The sequence below is a fragment of the Chaetura pelagica genome, unplaced genomic scaffold (assembly GCF_000747805.2).
Source record: "Chaetura pelagica isolate M959 unplaced genomic scaffold, ChaPel_1.0 scaffold103, whole genome shotgun sequence".
In the NCBI taxonomy this organism is placed as follows: domain Eukaryota; kingdom Metazoa; phylum Chordata; class Aves; order Apodiformes; family Apodidae; genus Chaetura; species Chaetura pelagica.
The window spans coordinates 1486536-1501794 of record NW_009953004.1 but is presented as its reverse complement, the minus strand read 5'-3'; the positions used below and the strand labels follow the sequence as shown (position 1 = coordinate 1501794).

The following is a 15259-nucleotide window of genomic DNA, read 5'->3' as shown; positions in this document are numbered from 1 at the left end:
GTATTCAACAACATTGTTAGGAGCTCCTCGCGCCTGAGGGTGACACAGAGACAGGAAAAAACCTGGAAGAACAGAGCTCACTACTGATACTAAGAAAATGGTTGTAGAAGGAATTTCTCAGATCAGACTGAGAAAAACTAAAACTGTGACTTAATTCCAGTATTAAATGAAAAAACCCCAAAGTGTTACTTCCCCAACACTCTGGGTTTTGAGCTACATCTTGGACTTCTGATTGAAATTAAGAGGATTACTTCCTGTACTGCACAAATAAGGATTCACTAGATCAAATTACTATTTGGCATAAACTTGAAAGCTCAGGCTTTTTACCAGACTGTTTGAAAAATGCTTGCTGAGCAATATTCAGATGAGAAGTTATAGAGCATCAGTATTAAGGGCACAAACCTACATGCCCTCCTAAATTTATCTAAATGTGTCTGAACATCCATTTAATCAGAAAAGGATTCAATGTCAACAACAGCTGGGAAAGAAGAAATTAATTTCAGTCAAGCTCACAGTTTAGAAATGGCACCTGGTGGTTGCCAAAAAATTGGTCAGAAAGGGCTCCTTCACAAGCAGGTCTGCACAACTCAATTCCAAACACTCAAATACCTTTCAGGATGCAATGACAGCTGTGGATTTATGACAGTGTCCTGATGAAGTGGAGCAAAATAGATACCTAATACTTAAAACAATGAAAACAATTCAGACTTGGACAAATAAAACCTGTAACTACATTCATAAACCCCTAAGGAGCAGTGTAAACATCTAATCCCATTGCTACTGTGAGAATATCAGAAAGTCATGTTCTGCAGCTATCAGTTTTTCCACATCCATCTAATTTCTTACAACACTTATGACTGGTTCTTTACATGAATCATTTATTGATGACAAGTCCATTTTTTCAGGTAGCCTTTCAGTATTTTTTTTTTCCAGCTATTTTGGTCAGAACATGGAAGATTCAACAATCTGAAGTCACATAATGAAAAACACTCGAATTTCAGGTTTTCAAAAGGGTTGGAGCACAACTCATAAAGAGCCTGTTTATTCTATTTGAATCCCCAATTTTTAGTCCACCTACCTGAGTAAAAATGGGGAAGCAAATAATAAACCAGACCGGTGAGCAAGCAACTCTGAAGAATTAGCTGTCTGTAACAGGATATTTATTGTCCATCCTTGGATCCCTGCTCAAAAAGACTTTGCTGCAGAGCAAGAGTTATTCTGGAAAGTCAGAAGTTATCCTCATCAAGGCCCCACTGCTCAAACTTTTTCCTCAGCTCCTTCATTTCCCAAACCCAACATTTGCAGTGACACTGCAAACTGTAGCCATCAGGAAGGTCTGTTTCAACTTGGGCTCTCTCTCTTGGACTGCAAAACTCTGGGAAGCCAAATGCTGTTCTCTGCAAACCTGCATCTTATGTGGGGTTGCTTTTTTTGTCAGTTTTTTAAAAAAATAAAAGAAATCACAAACTGTCTGAGGCATTTTTCTCTGATAAAGACGACAAGCTGAATGAGGTATCATCAGGCTCTGGGGATGCATGGTTGAAATCCATTTCTTCTAGTTCTGGAGGTAAGTCTGAGAGCAGTGCCTGGGAGAAAAAAAGGGTACAATGCAGCATTAGGTATGGACTTGATGTCAGCACTAAATGTCTGTTCAACATGGAGTGAACAAACTTGGTTGAGCTTTTCTGTCAGTGTTGACACTGGCTGGGGAACAAGAAGTCAGCATTGCTAGACAGTGAAATGAAAAACACTCTTTTAAGATGATGCACCTTGTAACAAGCCCAGAAGTTACTTAAGTTATTGTGGAAACAGATGAAAACATTTTTTTTTTTTCCAAACAAACTCAAATTATTTATATCCTCTTATTCATGTATTTTTAACATGCAAAAGCCATCCAGCCATGCTCTGTCATGATCACACAGAACCAGATGCTGCATGCAAGATCTTTACTGGTTCACTGATTTACTGATTTATCTCCAAGATTTCAAGTTTCTTTATATTCAGTTCATATGTTTTTATGAAAAAAAATAAATAAATGAAAATAAACATAAGCCAAATTTATTTTGGATGGAAGTGTTCTAAGTTTCTTTCTCACAAGTTACCGTTTCTATTTTTACACCTGAAAAGCTGCAGAGTGTAAAGGCAAAAGGAGAAAAATGTAAGCAACAAAATCTCTTCCTAATTAAAGCACCAAAGGTTCCTCATACAAGGATCCAACCCAGTGTTGCAAGAAGTGCCATGTGTTACACGTGGGAGTGACAGACCACACAGTGACAAACACCTCTTATCAGCAGAAGCTACTTCAAGTCTTACCTGCTGCTGTTCCTTATCATCTGATTTAATAGCAAGTATCAAACTCCGAGTAAATGTCTGTAGTTCAAAATACTTCTGTTTGTGGTTCTCCAACTCATTCTCAATGAATCTGACTTCTTCATTCTGTGGGCGGAAAAGACAAAGTTCTGCAGGTAGCAAATAACATGGCATCACTCTGAGGACACCTAAACATACTCCTCTTAAAACTCCATTGTTTTAGTGCAAATGAGTAAAAATGTGTTTATTAGGATTCCTGCCAAAACCAGGAGTAAGTAAAGGCAGCAATTCTACAGCTGTGGAATTACAGAACAGCTCTAAACCTGCAAATCTGGATGCTGGTTCATTTCTCCCGATCCACAATATACACATCATAACAAATCATGTTACCTGCAGCAAGGCATTTCAGAATCACTGACTCTCTTTAAAGCATTAATAACTTGGGGAAAGGTTTATATTAACCTTGTAAAGAAGCACTGCTTTTTATTTTATAAGGATGATGACTAATTCCATTTTAAAATAAAGAAAAACAAAGCCCAGGTCTCTTCCTAGAAGGAGTGGTCTTGAAAGGCAGGCTGACTGTGACAAGAGACAGCAACTCAATGCCATTATTACAGCAGACGTGACACAAACACCAGGGAAAACAACTTGAAAATTCCTCAAAGTCACCACAAATTAAAATATAGCATCCTCTACCACAGCTGAGTTTGACATGTATCAGGAAGTGTCAGTTCCCTGACACCCCCTCAAGATTGCAGAATAAACAGGAATGTATTTACAAAATGGAGAAGTACCAATCATGTGCATGGCTCTGGCTAAAAAGGCGTTTTCCCAACCTTTGCATAAAGGCATCTTCCTGTACTTGCAAATATAAAAAACAACAAAGTTCTTAATTAAAAATTCAGATTTGATAAGTACTTCAGTTTATTCCAAATCTCTCTTCTTCAGAGTTACCAACTGATTGCTTTGAGCTAAAAATGCTCAATCTGTTGATCAGTGTAGAGGTGAAATTCATTTTCTCTGGTGATTTACCTTTGCAAAGATCATGTAACCTAAATAAACAGTTCACTTTGCAAGATCAAAGTCAGGGTGCATTTTTGGAAAAGGGGTCTGCACAGTAGCACCAAATGTGTATCCTCCACGAGATGGTGATGAAAAAACCAGGCACACTGAAATTGTTAGCAATGCACAGTCCCCAGAGAGAGGAAACATTTAGGTTCACAGCTAATTCCTGTTAAGTGCTGCACTTACTGAGGGGTATCAGAGGCAAGAAAAACCCATCCTGGCTTATGCAACCACATGATTGATTAGGTTGGCAATTTTGCATACAAAATGTTCCTTAATGGCTGGTTCTGGTGACAGCAAATGTCAATAGTGAAGTTACAAGCTGGCATTTTGTTTTAATGGTGAAATTTCTTTTTTTTTTTTTTAATAACCCAGAACAATGCTCTGATATTGATGCTTATATTTGCTAGAGTGGCTGTAATTCCACTTTAGTTGATGTGAAAAGGTGAGACTAAATGACGAGCTGGAAGGTTTGTAACAAGCCTTTCAAAATACTTGTTCTTTTATTTTCCTCCAGAAAATGCCCATTTCTGCAGCCCAAACGCTGCTCTCCATACCGTTTCCGGTTGTAACAGCTCTGGGAATAAGACAGAAATATCTGGGCTGTGATTTTGAGGCTTTCAGAAGCAAATGAGCTGAATGCATTGCTTTCAGATGGGAACCTAGAACTTGCCTATTTAGCCATGGACTTTGCCCAGCCAAAGGAGGAATTCAGATTTATGCAGAAAACACAGGCACAAAGACTAATCACTAACGTCAAACAACAAGCCAACAAACAAGGCTCTGTAGGGCATGCTGTCACAACAAGCCTTTCACTGTGGTGACAGGTGACATTAAGAAAAGGTCATTCTCTCTCCATATTCATTCTCCACTGCCCTGACCAGGAAAACACTGCCTGAGCGAGTGGGGTTTTTTTTGTCTGAAAAGATGATTTATTTATTATGTTGGTAATTATCATTATGAGAACATACCTGTTTCCTAAAGAATAAAACAATTAGCCACGTAGATAAAACCACGCTCAATATCCAACACAGAACTGTGGCAACTCTTGTTTCACCTTTACCATTTGGTAGCAGACAGCAGATCCAACTGCTGACCCTCCTTCCCACAACTATTGCTTCCAGACTTCTTCCCAGATTCCCCCATTTTATGAGAGGATTCCAGCTGTTCTGCCCCTTTCCAGAGCCAGCTGCATGTAACAATGTGCCCTGACACTCCAAAGAACAATTCTCACACAAAGAGCAAGTTTGGTGTAGAGGCTGGTGGGAGCTGGAGGTGGCTCCAGCTGAAGTAACTCAAGTAACTGCTCTGCAGAAATGGGATTTTTCCTGCCTCCCTCTGGGTTGAAATAAGGGTAATCTGGCTGTAAATGGGATGAGCTGGGACTGAGGAGATGATGTGTGGTAACCAGGACTGCCTGGTAAAAGCCTTTGCTGAACTCCTTGCAGATCCACCCATCTGAACTGCCTGTGCAGGATTATCCTACTTAACATCTCACAGGCTAATTACTCACCTTATAATCCAGAAGAGAACTAATTTGATCCACTTCAGAGTTACTTATCATATCACTTTCTTCATCATCTATTATTTCTATTTTCTGGAAAAGAAGTGAAAGATTCACTCAAACATTCGAGTGCAGAAATCAGCCAAACAAAGAGCAGCCAGCATCTCAGACAGCCAGGAAAGCATGAAGGGAACAGGCCCTTTCGCTTCCTCCTGAGGAATTCCGAGTTGAGGAGCCCCCGTTAGGTGGCAATCATGCACCTCAGGCAGAGGGAAGCTCGGAGCTGCTGCCATGGTGACCCAGGCTGTTTACAGAGGAGGAGCTCGGTGTCACCACGCCTGGGGCAGGAAGTCGCACACCAAGGCTCGCTACAGCCTGCGCTTTGTTCTGTGAGCCTTTTGCTTGAAGACCTCGTGCAGGGAGAAGGTGGTTACGGAAGTTTTCTCCTCTGGAGCAAAACAGACCTTATGGCAAGTGACAGGCAAGTCCTGACCTATTTCTTGCCTAAAAACATGAGGAGATCTCCTCTGGCCTTCATGGCCACAGTGCAAGTCAGATGCTCTGAACAGCAGAGGATGTCGACACAAAGGTCAGTTCCAAAAGCGCACACAGGGACATTTTCACTTAATCCATAAAAATCCCCAGGACCTTTCTAGGTCAGGTTTCTGAAGGTACCTGAAGTGCTAAAGGCCAACCCTTGTGCTTTTAGAACTTAGAAATACATTCCACTCGCAGCTCAAGCTGTAAAAGAGTCACTTTTACATTATTTACCACTTGCATGTTCTGTCTTTCATCCCAGCAGAAAACCTTCTTATGTAAGAAAGTTAGGGTAGAAGATGATTTTGATAGGAGAAAACAAAATGGGCACGTTTGGTGCACCTATGAGATTTTAATTTTTCTTCTTACTTAAGCTAGATCCCAAACAGATAAAATGAATTTGAATTAGACAGTGATAAGAAGGGCTTTTTTTACTAAATGGTAACTGCACAGATGAAACTAGAAACTTCACTGTATTTTTGAAAGGGAAGCAATGCTAGTATAAGAAGGGAGGTTTGGGTGGGGTTTTTTTACTATTTTTCTTGTTTTCTTAACAGTTATGAGACTGCATATAATAAGTTAAAGCAATTTTTCTAAGTTTCTTAGGATATTGTTCAATACAATGTAGGTGGAGGCCCACACTGACACTACACACCTCAATACTTAGTTCTTGAGGTATTTTTAGAGGCTTCTCTGCAGCACTTGTGTGTGTGTGTGTGTATCCTGTCTACCTGGAGAGCAGCCATGAGAAAGTTCCCTGTAATCACCACGGAGCAATCCTTCCAGAGGGGTTAACAGTATCTCACTGGTAGGACCCACCAAGCTCACAAGTATGTGTTGAAGGTAGGGAGGGTAAAGCACATTTTCTGTGCTTCAGTTTCTGACAACCCAGCTGAAGTGATAACGTTTCTAAGGCTTAATGCCACAAAGATCTGTTGCTGTATCATACCCTGAGTAACACTGTGAACCAAATATTTTTGGTTTTAGATTCAGCTTGAGGAAAGAAGCTCTAAATAAATGCCAAACATTCACACTATCTTTCTTATAATTATACATTTTAACATAGTAAGGGCAAGAACAGATTAGAATTTCAAATAAGAAAACTGTGTCTTTTATGCAGGCCCCATGTATGTCAGTTCAATTTTAACTGCATACATTTAAAAAATGTTGTTAGTGTTTTCAGAACAGTATGAAAAAACTACTCTTGTTTCCCCCCACTTCCCTATTCTATCAAATTATGCAATGCTGGAGCTCAGGTAGATTAGAACAGAGTCTCTCAGACATCCCCTTGGCAAACCTTTTACCTTTGACACTGTACATGCTGCATCTCCATGGTAAATGCATCAGCCTGAAGCTCAGAGTGATTATATTTAAGGTCACAGCAGGCCATGGAGGTAAACAGAAAGGAAAAAGAGACCTGTGCCCATTCAGACAGCCACAGAAAATACAGCTGTGGGGTGTCAGTTAATGCAAAAGATGATGGGGCATTCACAAAAGAAAGGAAACTCTCTCATTTCTATATATAACGCTGGGGAGGGGAATCTGCTGTTTGCTCCCCTGCTCCAGATTGTGTGTCATTAATACTCATGTCCTCCTCGTGTCCTGAGCTGCTGTTGTTTCGTGTCCAACTGCAGGGAGAGTGCAAGGGACCAGAACCATCACCTGTCCATTCTGCAGATAACTTTTAAGTTAAAAATTACCCTACCACTAGGGAGTCTTCTCTTCCTCCTCTCCTTTCTTCTCATTTGAGAGAAGACAGGCTAACCAAAAAAGATACATTGCATTATTTACCAGGACTCCTCCCTCTGCCCTTCCTTCCTGTTCTGACTGCAGTCAGTAAAAACCAGCAAGAACAACTGGGTTTGACTCAATGTGAATCCAAGTGAGAAAACAAGAAACATCTCCAGAAGGCCCTGGGAATGAAGGGTACATCCCCACCCCAGTCTATCTCACATAGCCAAGGTGAGTCACAGAGGAAGCACTGGAGGTCCCTGACTTCCTTAATGCTACAAAACCCCATTATTTCAATCATTCTTTTTTGGATTTTTTTATATTCTTACAGTTTTACTACACTAGGTGCTTACAAAGCACTACCTAAGCATTGTGCTTTGCTCTCTAGGAAAAGACTGGATTGTTGTAACACAGAAGCAGCTGTAGAATTATATTTCTACTGAATGGATATAGCTCTCGTGCTTGAATTTCCTTTCAGTGCTCAAGCAAGAGGGAAGGACTCTTAGCACACCTGACTGAAGTTTTCACCCAGTGAAACAACACTAGTGTTGGAAATCACTTCAACAGCAGCACTGAAGGAGGTCCCAGTAGTGGAAAAGGAAAGGTACACATACCACATTGTCAGCAGATACTGGGTTCTGGTCATCATCTTTGTGACCAATTTCTTCATTCTGAAGAGCTTCATTTGTCTCTTCTGCAGAAATAAATTAGTTTTTCAGATTTCATTCAAGTTTTATACTGAAGGAACATGAATAGTCTTTATCACTAAATATGTCACATCTGCTAGATACAAAAGCCAAGTCATATTACCAGTGCCTATTCATAAAAAATACTCTGTGTCTTATTAAAAAAGACATAATATCACAAGTATTTTAGGGTGAAGTCATGCCAAAGGCTGCCTGAAATGACAGGAACACTGCACACCAAAACCTTCCTATTTTTAGGTTCAGGTTGGAATACTCAAAAGTGGTTAGTTTCACATCAGAGGTGGGCAGAACCTTTTTAAAAAATTAAATTACTACATGAAAAATCCTACCTGCCCTGAAATATGTATCAGAATCCTACCTCCTCCTTCCAGACACTGATTAAGTTTTGAACCAAAAACTGATCAAGCAGATTATTTCATTCTTGTATGGCAAATATTTATTCCCAGTGAACCTCACCTGCTCTGTTATGTACAAGCAAAGTTGAAACTGCAGATTTTACCCCTAGATTTCAAGCACAAGCACCAAATGATTCTCTCAGTCCTGACTATGGCCATGGTGCAAAAACAGGGTCTGTTCACCCCTCTGTTAATGCTCCACATTAATATATCATTAAGAAGAAAATGGTTGATAGAAACAGCAACTAAAACACAGGGGCAAGGCACCTACGATAAAAAACTTAAAATATGGCATTAACAGTTAGGCTGCTAATTGGAAATACACTCCTCCCTAGTGCTAGTAAACTGGCACAGTTCTGCAGAGCTTGCATTAGAAAGGTCCGACAGTCCCACCCTCCCACCTGAAGAGGACAGGGGGCCAGTGAGTGAGCAGGCAGATGTTCCTGTGGCTACTGCAAGAGAAGGCAGCTAATGATGCAGGTGTATCATTCAAACACAGGGGCACCAGGATTGAACTGGGGATTATCAACACTTGCAATGAAAAGGTAATATTTAGGCCAGACCACAGAGAGTTATTGTCTTAAATAACTTTTGCACCAGTGAAACCTCTCCAAACTGAGCAAATTTTGAGGTTGCTCCAAATAAATTTAATCTACCATTAGCCACAACTTCAGAGGAATGTTTCTGCTGGCAGCAAAAGCAAATGGGTCCAAATGGGAGAACCATAAAGCAGGGAGCAACACACAACCCCCGGGATGAAGGTCAGTGAGGATGTGCCTCAGGGAGTCTCGAACAGCCTGAAGCACCAGGGCCTGAAGCACCAGGGCACCAGGGCTCCACAGCCCTGACAGTCACCACTTCCATTCAATAGTCAAACAAAGCAACTCCCTCCAGCACTTTCAACTCTTTAAATATTCATCCTGAGCTAATATGAACTGGCACAGCTATAATGGCCTCCACAGCTCTGTTCACTTACACAAAGTATGGATTCATTTGACACAAGTTTAAAAAAGGTAAAGCATTAGGAGAACTTTAATGCTTAAAAGCAAGTGCCAGCACCACTTTCAATCTAATTAGGAGACTAAAAATATCTTTTCCTGTTTTTGGGTGGTTTTTTTGTTGTTGTTCTGGTGTTCTTGTTTGTTGTTTGTTTTTTTTTAATGAATTGAACCAAAAGTTCTACTTCTGAAACATCAAAATAGTCACATATCTGTGGCTGAACAGTACATGTGATTATTGGTGGAAATATTCTCCAGGAAGTTCACAAGCTGAGCTGCAATACATTTTACTGGACAACATCCTGAGAAATAGCAACTTCTTGTGTTAGAATAGGGGGATGAAAGTGGGATTTCTAGATGCTGTGGAAATCCTTCAGTTTTCTGGCACTTCTGAAGCTTTGATGATCTACTCAGTGTCTTACACAGCCTTTATGAAAGCCTTGTTCAATAAATGTGGTGTTATTCCTCACTTTAAAATACAGTGAATTCAGACCCTCCTCCTGTCAACATTTTATTTCAAGAACATCTGACTAAATCTGTTTCCTTCCACACCTCAAGAAAATCAAGGACTCTTAGATTCTGCATCTTACTTGGCTTTCAATCACTTGACCCATTTCTTTATCATCTTCTTTTCTTTATGGCAGGAGATGACAAAGCTATCACAAATTCTTGCCCAGCAATTACCCATTTTTCAAGTTCTTTCCTTTAAATTGCTCAGACAAAATGACAAGATCAGGCCTGGCACATGAAGCTGCAGTAGCATGCACTGGGTCAGACCCTCCTTGAGTTTGGAGAGCAAAGGCTCTATTGATCTCCGCTAATCAGAAGCACTGGGAGCAATTAGTTGAGCTTGTGAAGGCAGAGGCTGTGCTGAGCAGCAGTTGATGGGCCCCAGGCCCCACGTTGGTGAGATACAAAAGGGAAAGGGATGGATTTAACGTGGGCACGAGGTCTGGGAGGGGGGTAAAAGGGAATTAAGTTCAAGACACTTACCACTTGGATCATGCCATTTCCTGACAACACACAGGCACCCTGAATGTGCAGTTCTAAGGCTCTGAGTAGTCCCCTGCTACTGCCTTTGATCTTTTCTGTGGGCTTGTGTTTGCTTGTCAGTGACCCTACACAGAGCAGACAGCTTCATGGCAGCAGTTCTGCTACACTGACATCCTGGGAAGCCCTCTCAGTTCAAGATCAAGTCTGAGCTAATGTATCTCCCGAACCCATCCCATCAGCATGAGTTTAACATCAGGGAAACTAACAGAGTTCATAGCTCTGCTCAGCACAAAGCAGGCAGGTTCACACTCATTAGTGCTCGTTTAGAGGAGAACTGTCGGTGTGGTTCAGGCTAACAGGAATGGATATCCAAACTGGCTGTGTGGAACTGGCCAGTTAACACAGAGCATTTTTTAAAACCTGCCTTCCTAGGGAAGTGAGACTTAGATATTTGAACTGTCTGTCCATCTCTCAGTTGCACCAGCAAATTGTGAAATTGCCATTTAACTCCAAATGAATCTGGCAGAAACAGAGGGTTTATGATAAAATGTTTCTGCAATACTTGTGATCACAAAACCCAAGTAACTCATATAGAGAGAAGAAAGAGACCAAGCAGGACCTTCAGTATGGCCAAGGTAGACTGTTAGACATTCCTTCAGATGTTTTTGATTGTGTACAACAGAGAATCCAACGCATGCACACTGCACAAAATTAAAAATATATGCACAGTAGTAACTGCATTTTCAAATACCTTGTGAGCTTCCTTCAGATAAGCAGATTGATACTTCATCATTCCTGTCATTATCATCCCCCACTTCAGTAGCAGTTTCCTCTCCCGGATTAAGTGCTGATTTAGAAACAAATTCAGATTGATCAGAGAAATCAGCAGGACCTCCTCTAGGGGGTGGGACCTCAATCCCCATTAAACGATATTTCCGTCTTCGATTCCCAATCCAAGTCTTGTAAGAGAAATAAACATGAATGAAATCAGAAACTATAACAAAAGCAACAGGCCCACAACCAAGTGAAATTAGCACATCTGTAAGACAGGAGCAAGAGCGTAGCCAGCAATTCAAAGGAGATGATTATTGCCCTATATCCAACCTTCATGAGGCTGTTTCCTGGAATTCTGTATCCAGGTTCAGTCCTCCAACACAAGGGCAAAAGGAAGGGGCACAGCAAAAGAAAAAGAAGCAACAGTCACAAGTCACAGCAAGGGAAGCTCTGACTGTAATTAAGAATAAATTAATGCTTTAGAGTGAGGCACTGGAACAGTTTATCCGTAGGAGTCCATAAGAGTCCTAGTATCTCCAACCTCAGGGGTATTCAACACTTCACTGGACAACATCCTGAGAAACCTGACCTAACTCTAAAGTCAATCCTGCTCTAAATAAAGAATAGGACTAGGTGACCTTCAAGGTGTCTCTCTTACCTAAATTATTCAACTAATTTAAGATCTTTGATCCAGGTTCTCCCACTCTGCAACTTCCACAGGGGAACTAAAGCTTCCAATGACCCAAAGGGCCCTCCTGTTCTAGGATTTCTTACAGCACAGAAGACATTGTCCAAGGTGGTAGCTCTACATCATTACACTTTGATGATAAAACATAACTTGGCAGAATTCAGTTCAGAGTAATATTCTCCTTCAGTCCTCTTTGCTGGAAAACAGGTCTTGAAGAAACATGGCTTGCAGTGAGGTTCTATAAAATCATACTGAGAACAGTCGTGGATATGAAAACAGGTCCAAGACCAAGGAACTTGGAAACCCATCCATCATCAGATATATATGGATGCTTTAAGTTCATTTTACATCAATAACATTGTCTCAAAACACATATTCACAATTCTCCAAGAGATTCTGTGTAACCTGAATTCTCTGATAAAAGTCTACACTAAAAAGTATTTAAACCTCAAAATAGAGTTTAATATGATGTAAGAAGGATGATCTGCAACTCTTCACCTCTTTACTTACTCCTTTCCTCTGCATTATTCAGGCTTTTGATTTCTCATCCAATTTCAATTCTACTTAACAGCTCCTGTACCCAGACACTTTGTTCCACCCATCACCACTGGCATCCAAAATTCCTTCTCAGAGCCAGGAACCAATTTCTCTGCCAACTTCCAGTCTTCTTGACCTGGCTATCCTCTCCCTTCCACACCATCTAAAACACAGTAGAAGCAGCACTGACAGCACTAGTGGAACTATCCTCATTGCTCCAGGACTTGACCACATGCTGGCTCAGGATGAGCAGTGGAGTTTAGCCAGGTAAGGTGTCACCAGGTGTGCACAGCATGGTTGTTAGGAGGTTCTGAAGCTTGCTGAGTGCTGGAATCTCTGGGTTGCTAAAAATCAAACCTCTCTGGAAACCATAGGCAGTTCCTGATTTTGAACACAGATGATCATGGCATGGCAAAAAACACATCCCTCCATGAGGTCAGTGGTCCAACAAGAGTTTTCCAAACACATAAAATAGTAGAGGATTTTTTTTCTTTATAGATCCACTAAACAACATTACTCTGGTTTACTTCAGAAAACCCATGTTATTCCTCTTCCCTAGCACACTTTAACTGCAGTTCTGACAGATAACAGGAAGAAGTATAGTAATGTTTTTTCCCTTATAATGCCTTGGTTATCAGACAGAAAAATTACAAAATATTAACAGCAGTCCCAGCTACTTAAAATAGCTTCATGCTGTGCCAGCTTTGAAAAAATCCAACTTTTTAAAGCTGAATCTCTTTAACTAGCTAAAAGGGAACATGCTTAATGCTATTTTTGGCAAAGCATTTTTGTTGGGTGATACCTACTTTTCCACCTTGCTGACTCTCCTCTTTGAAGGATGCAAAACAGAAAGTTATCTAGATATTTTCATACATTATAGAGTTTGAGGAACAAAAACAAGTGGCCCTTCTAGACCTATTTCTCTCTTCTCTTTTTTTTTTTTTTTTCCAAACACTGTATTGCCATTATTTACATTTTCTCCTAATCTTGTGATGGTAATAAACACTGCTAACAACAACATTTAAAAGCAAATCTTCTGTTTTTTACTAAAAAATTCAGAAAAAAAAAGTCACTTGAGAAAGGTGGTCTTGTCTTTTTACATATCCTTCAAAGCAGAAAATCTTTCACTCAACATACAGAATATGTCATAGAAGATGAACTTATTTTTATAGTGTCTTGAAATTTAAATGGGAAAGAGAAGCAATAAACTTCCATATCCTGCATGGTGCATTTCACAGGGAATATTCTGGAGCAACAAAATGATGAGTGTAAAACCAGGCTAGTATTTCTATGTAGGAAACCAGCTTAATAATTCTAACTCTTCCCCTAAAATATGACCTCCCTAAAAACTTCAAACACCACCTTTAAAGTGCACATGATCAGATTCATTAAGCTGACTTAGGGGAGCCAGCAATGGACTCAGCAGCAGCTTCCCCAGCTCCAACTGAACAGATGACCAGGAAGAGTCAGGAAAAAAGGAGAGTCCAGGCAGGAGGAGCCAGCATATGTCTGCCTTCAGGCAGCTTGTAAGTAAGTGGACTGGCAGGGAGCAACTTAAAAAACATGATTACAACTCTGCAGATATTGAGGTTAGGGTGTCAAGACGCTAGAAAGATCCCAGGTTGGAGCCTTCAGAAATTCCACTTCACTGAAAAAATAAAGCTGGAATATTCCCAGTTGTTTTTCCAAGGTCTGTCTTGATCATAAGCCTGTGGTGGGAGTCTAGGAGTAGCTTTTTGACCTTTCATGAATGCAGGCTTTATGTTCTATTAAAAACATTGTCATGCAGTTTTCTTCTATTCCTCCTGTATTTCTGAGGAGTTTGAAGCTGTCATTCATCTTTCTCAAAGATCCAGACTATTGTGCCAAGAAGGCTACTCTACTTTCAGACATTATTTTGTTATGAATGAATAAAATTAGTCAAGAAAAATATAAACAAAAATGTATAAGTAACTACAAGCCCCTCCTGCCCCCAAACAAATGTAATCAGCAATAATTATAAAGTAATTGAAAGAAATACTGTGAGTTTAATGAAGTATTGGCCAGGGTTCACATATTTAAAGCTGGCCCAATGGTTGGGGTTTTTTTGCATTTTTGAACATCTGAGGGTGCAAATGTGCATGATGACAAGATGCAACCAGCAGCCACTTTCCAAATCTGTTCTCCTACCTGCCCTGTTCAGCCTTAAAAGTTCACATCCAGTGCAACTATGGATGCTGGCAAATATTAGAGTTCCTTGCACAGGAAAACAGATTTGGTATTTTCTTTGTTTTGGAGAACTTTCAAACCAGTATGGGTCATAAGGTTGAATTAGTTGTACTTCTGGAATGGCAAAGTTTACCTGAGCTAGGAATTTCCATTTTTAAAAGCTATTAAAAGGCAAAAATGGGGATGAAGAAAGAAGTGATAATGCCAGGCATATGTAAATATTCTACAGTTATATGTTTGTGTTTATATATAAAATACTATTTACAGAATATATTCTACATATTTATTGTCTGCATTATTTGATGCATATGTATTGACTTGGTTTTATATACATATTTATTACAAGAATCGTTTGGTTTACATCTCAGAGGAAGAGTTGCTACCTGCACACTACCTGGGACTCAAGGGACAGTGAAACCAAGGGCAATGAAGTACTGAAATGGAGAGCTTTTTCCAAAAGTGTTCCTCAGCCCAGCTCTCCTTGGCTGTGTCTGCAGGATGGGGCAGAGGTGCTGTGGTTGGCTCCTGCCTTCCAGCTGCCTGTGCCATTGCTGTGTCCTGACTCCTTGTGAGACAGACTGTGCTGCACGTTCACCTCCAGACACTGGTGCTTCCCTTCCCACTGAGGGAAATTCAGGTTGGCAGGGAAGGAGAGAGGCAGGATGCTCAGATCCCCAGACAAAGGTAGGACATACCCTCTAGAGCACACGGTGGAAATACCTGTCCTACAGCTGGAACACACACAGTGTGCCTTAGAGAAAGGGCAAAAGGAAGCACTGAAGATCACACTTGTCCTGTAGCATTAATTCAGC

At 40.5% G+C, this 15259-nt stretch overlaps 1 protein-coding gene across 1 annotated transcript in view; it reads right to left on the bottom strand.

The window, feature by feature from the left end:
• Positions 1–1275: 1275 nt before the first annotated feature.
• Positions 1276–15259, bottom strand: part of HDX (highly divergent homeobox) — a 34572-nt gene continuing 20588 nt past the window's right edge. The window contains exons 5-9 of the mRNA XM_009996577.1: positions 10992–11199; positions 7762–7841; positions 4889–4972; positions 2314–2436; positions 1276–1586 (exon numbers count right to left, since the gene is read on the bottom strand). Coding sequence (XP_009994879.1) covers positions 1461–1586; positions 2314–2436; positions 4889–4972; positions 7762–7841; positions 10992–11199 — 621 coding nt within the window. The 3' untranslated portion in view covers positions 1276–1460. The remainder of the gene's footprint in view (positions 1587–2313; positions 2437–4888; positions 4973–7761; positions 7842–10991; positions 11200–15259) is intronic.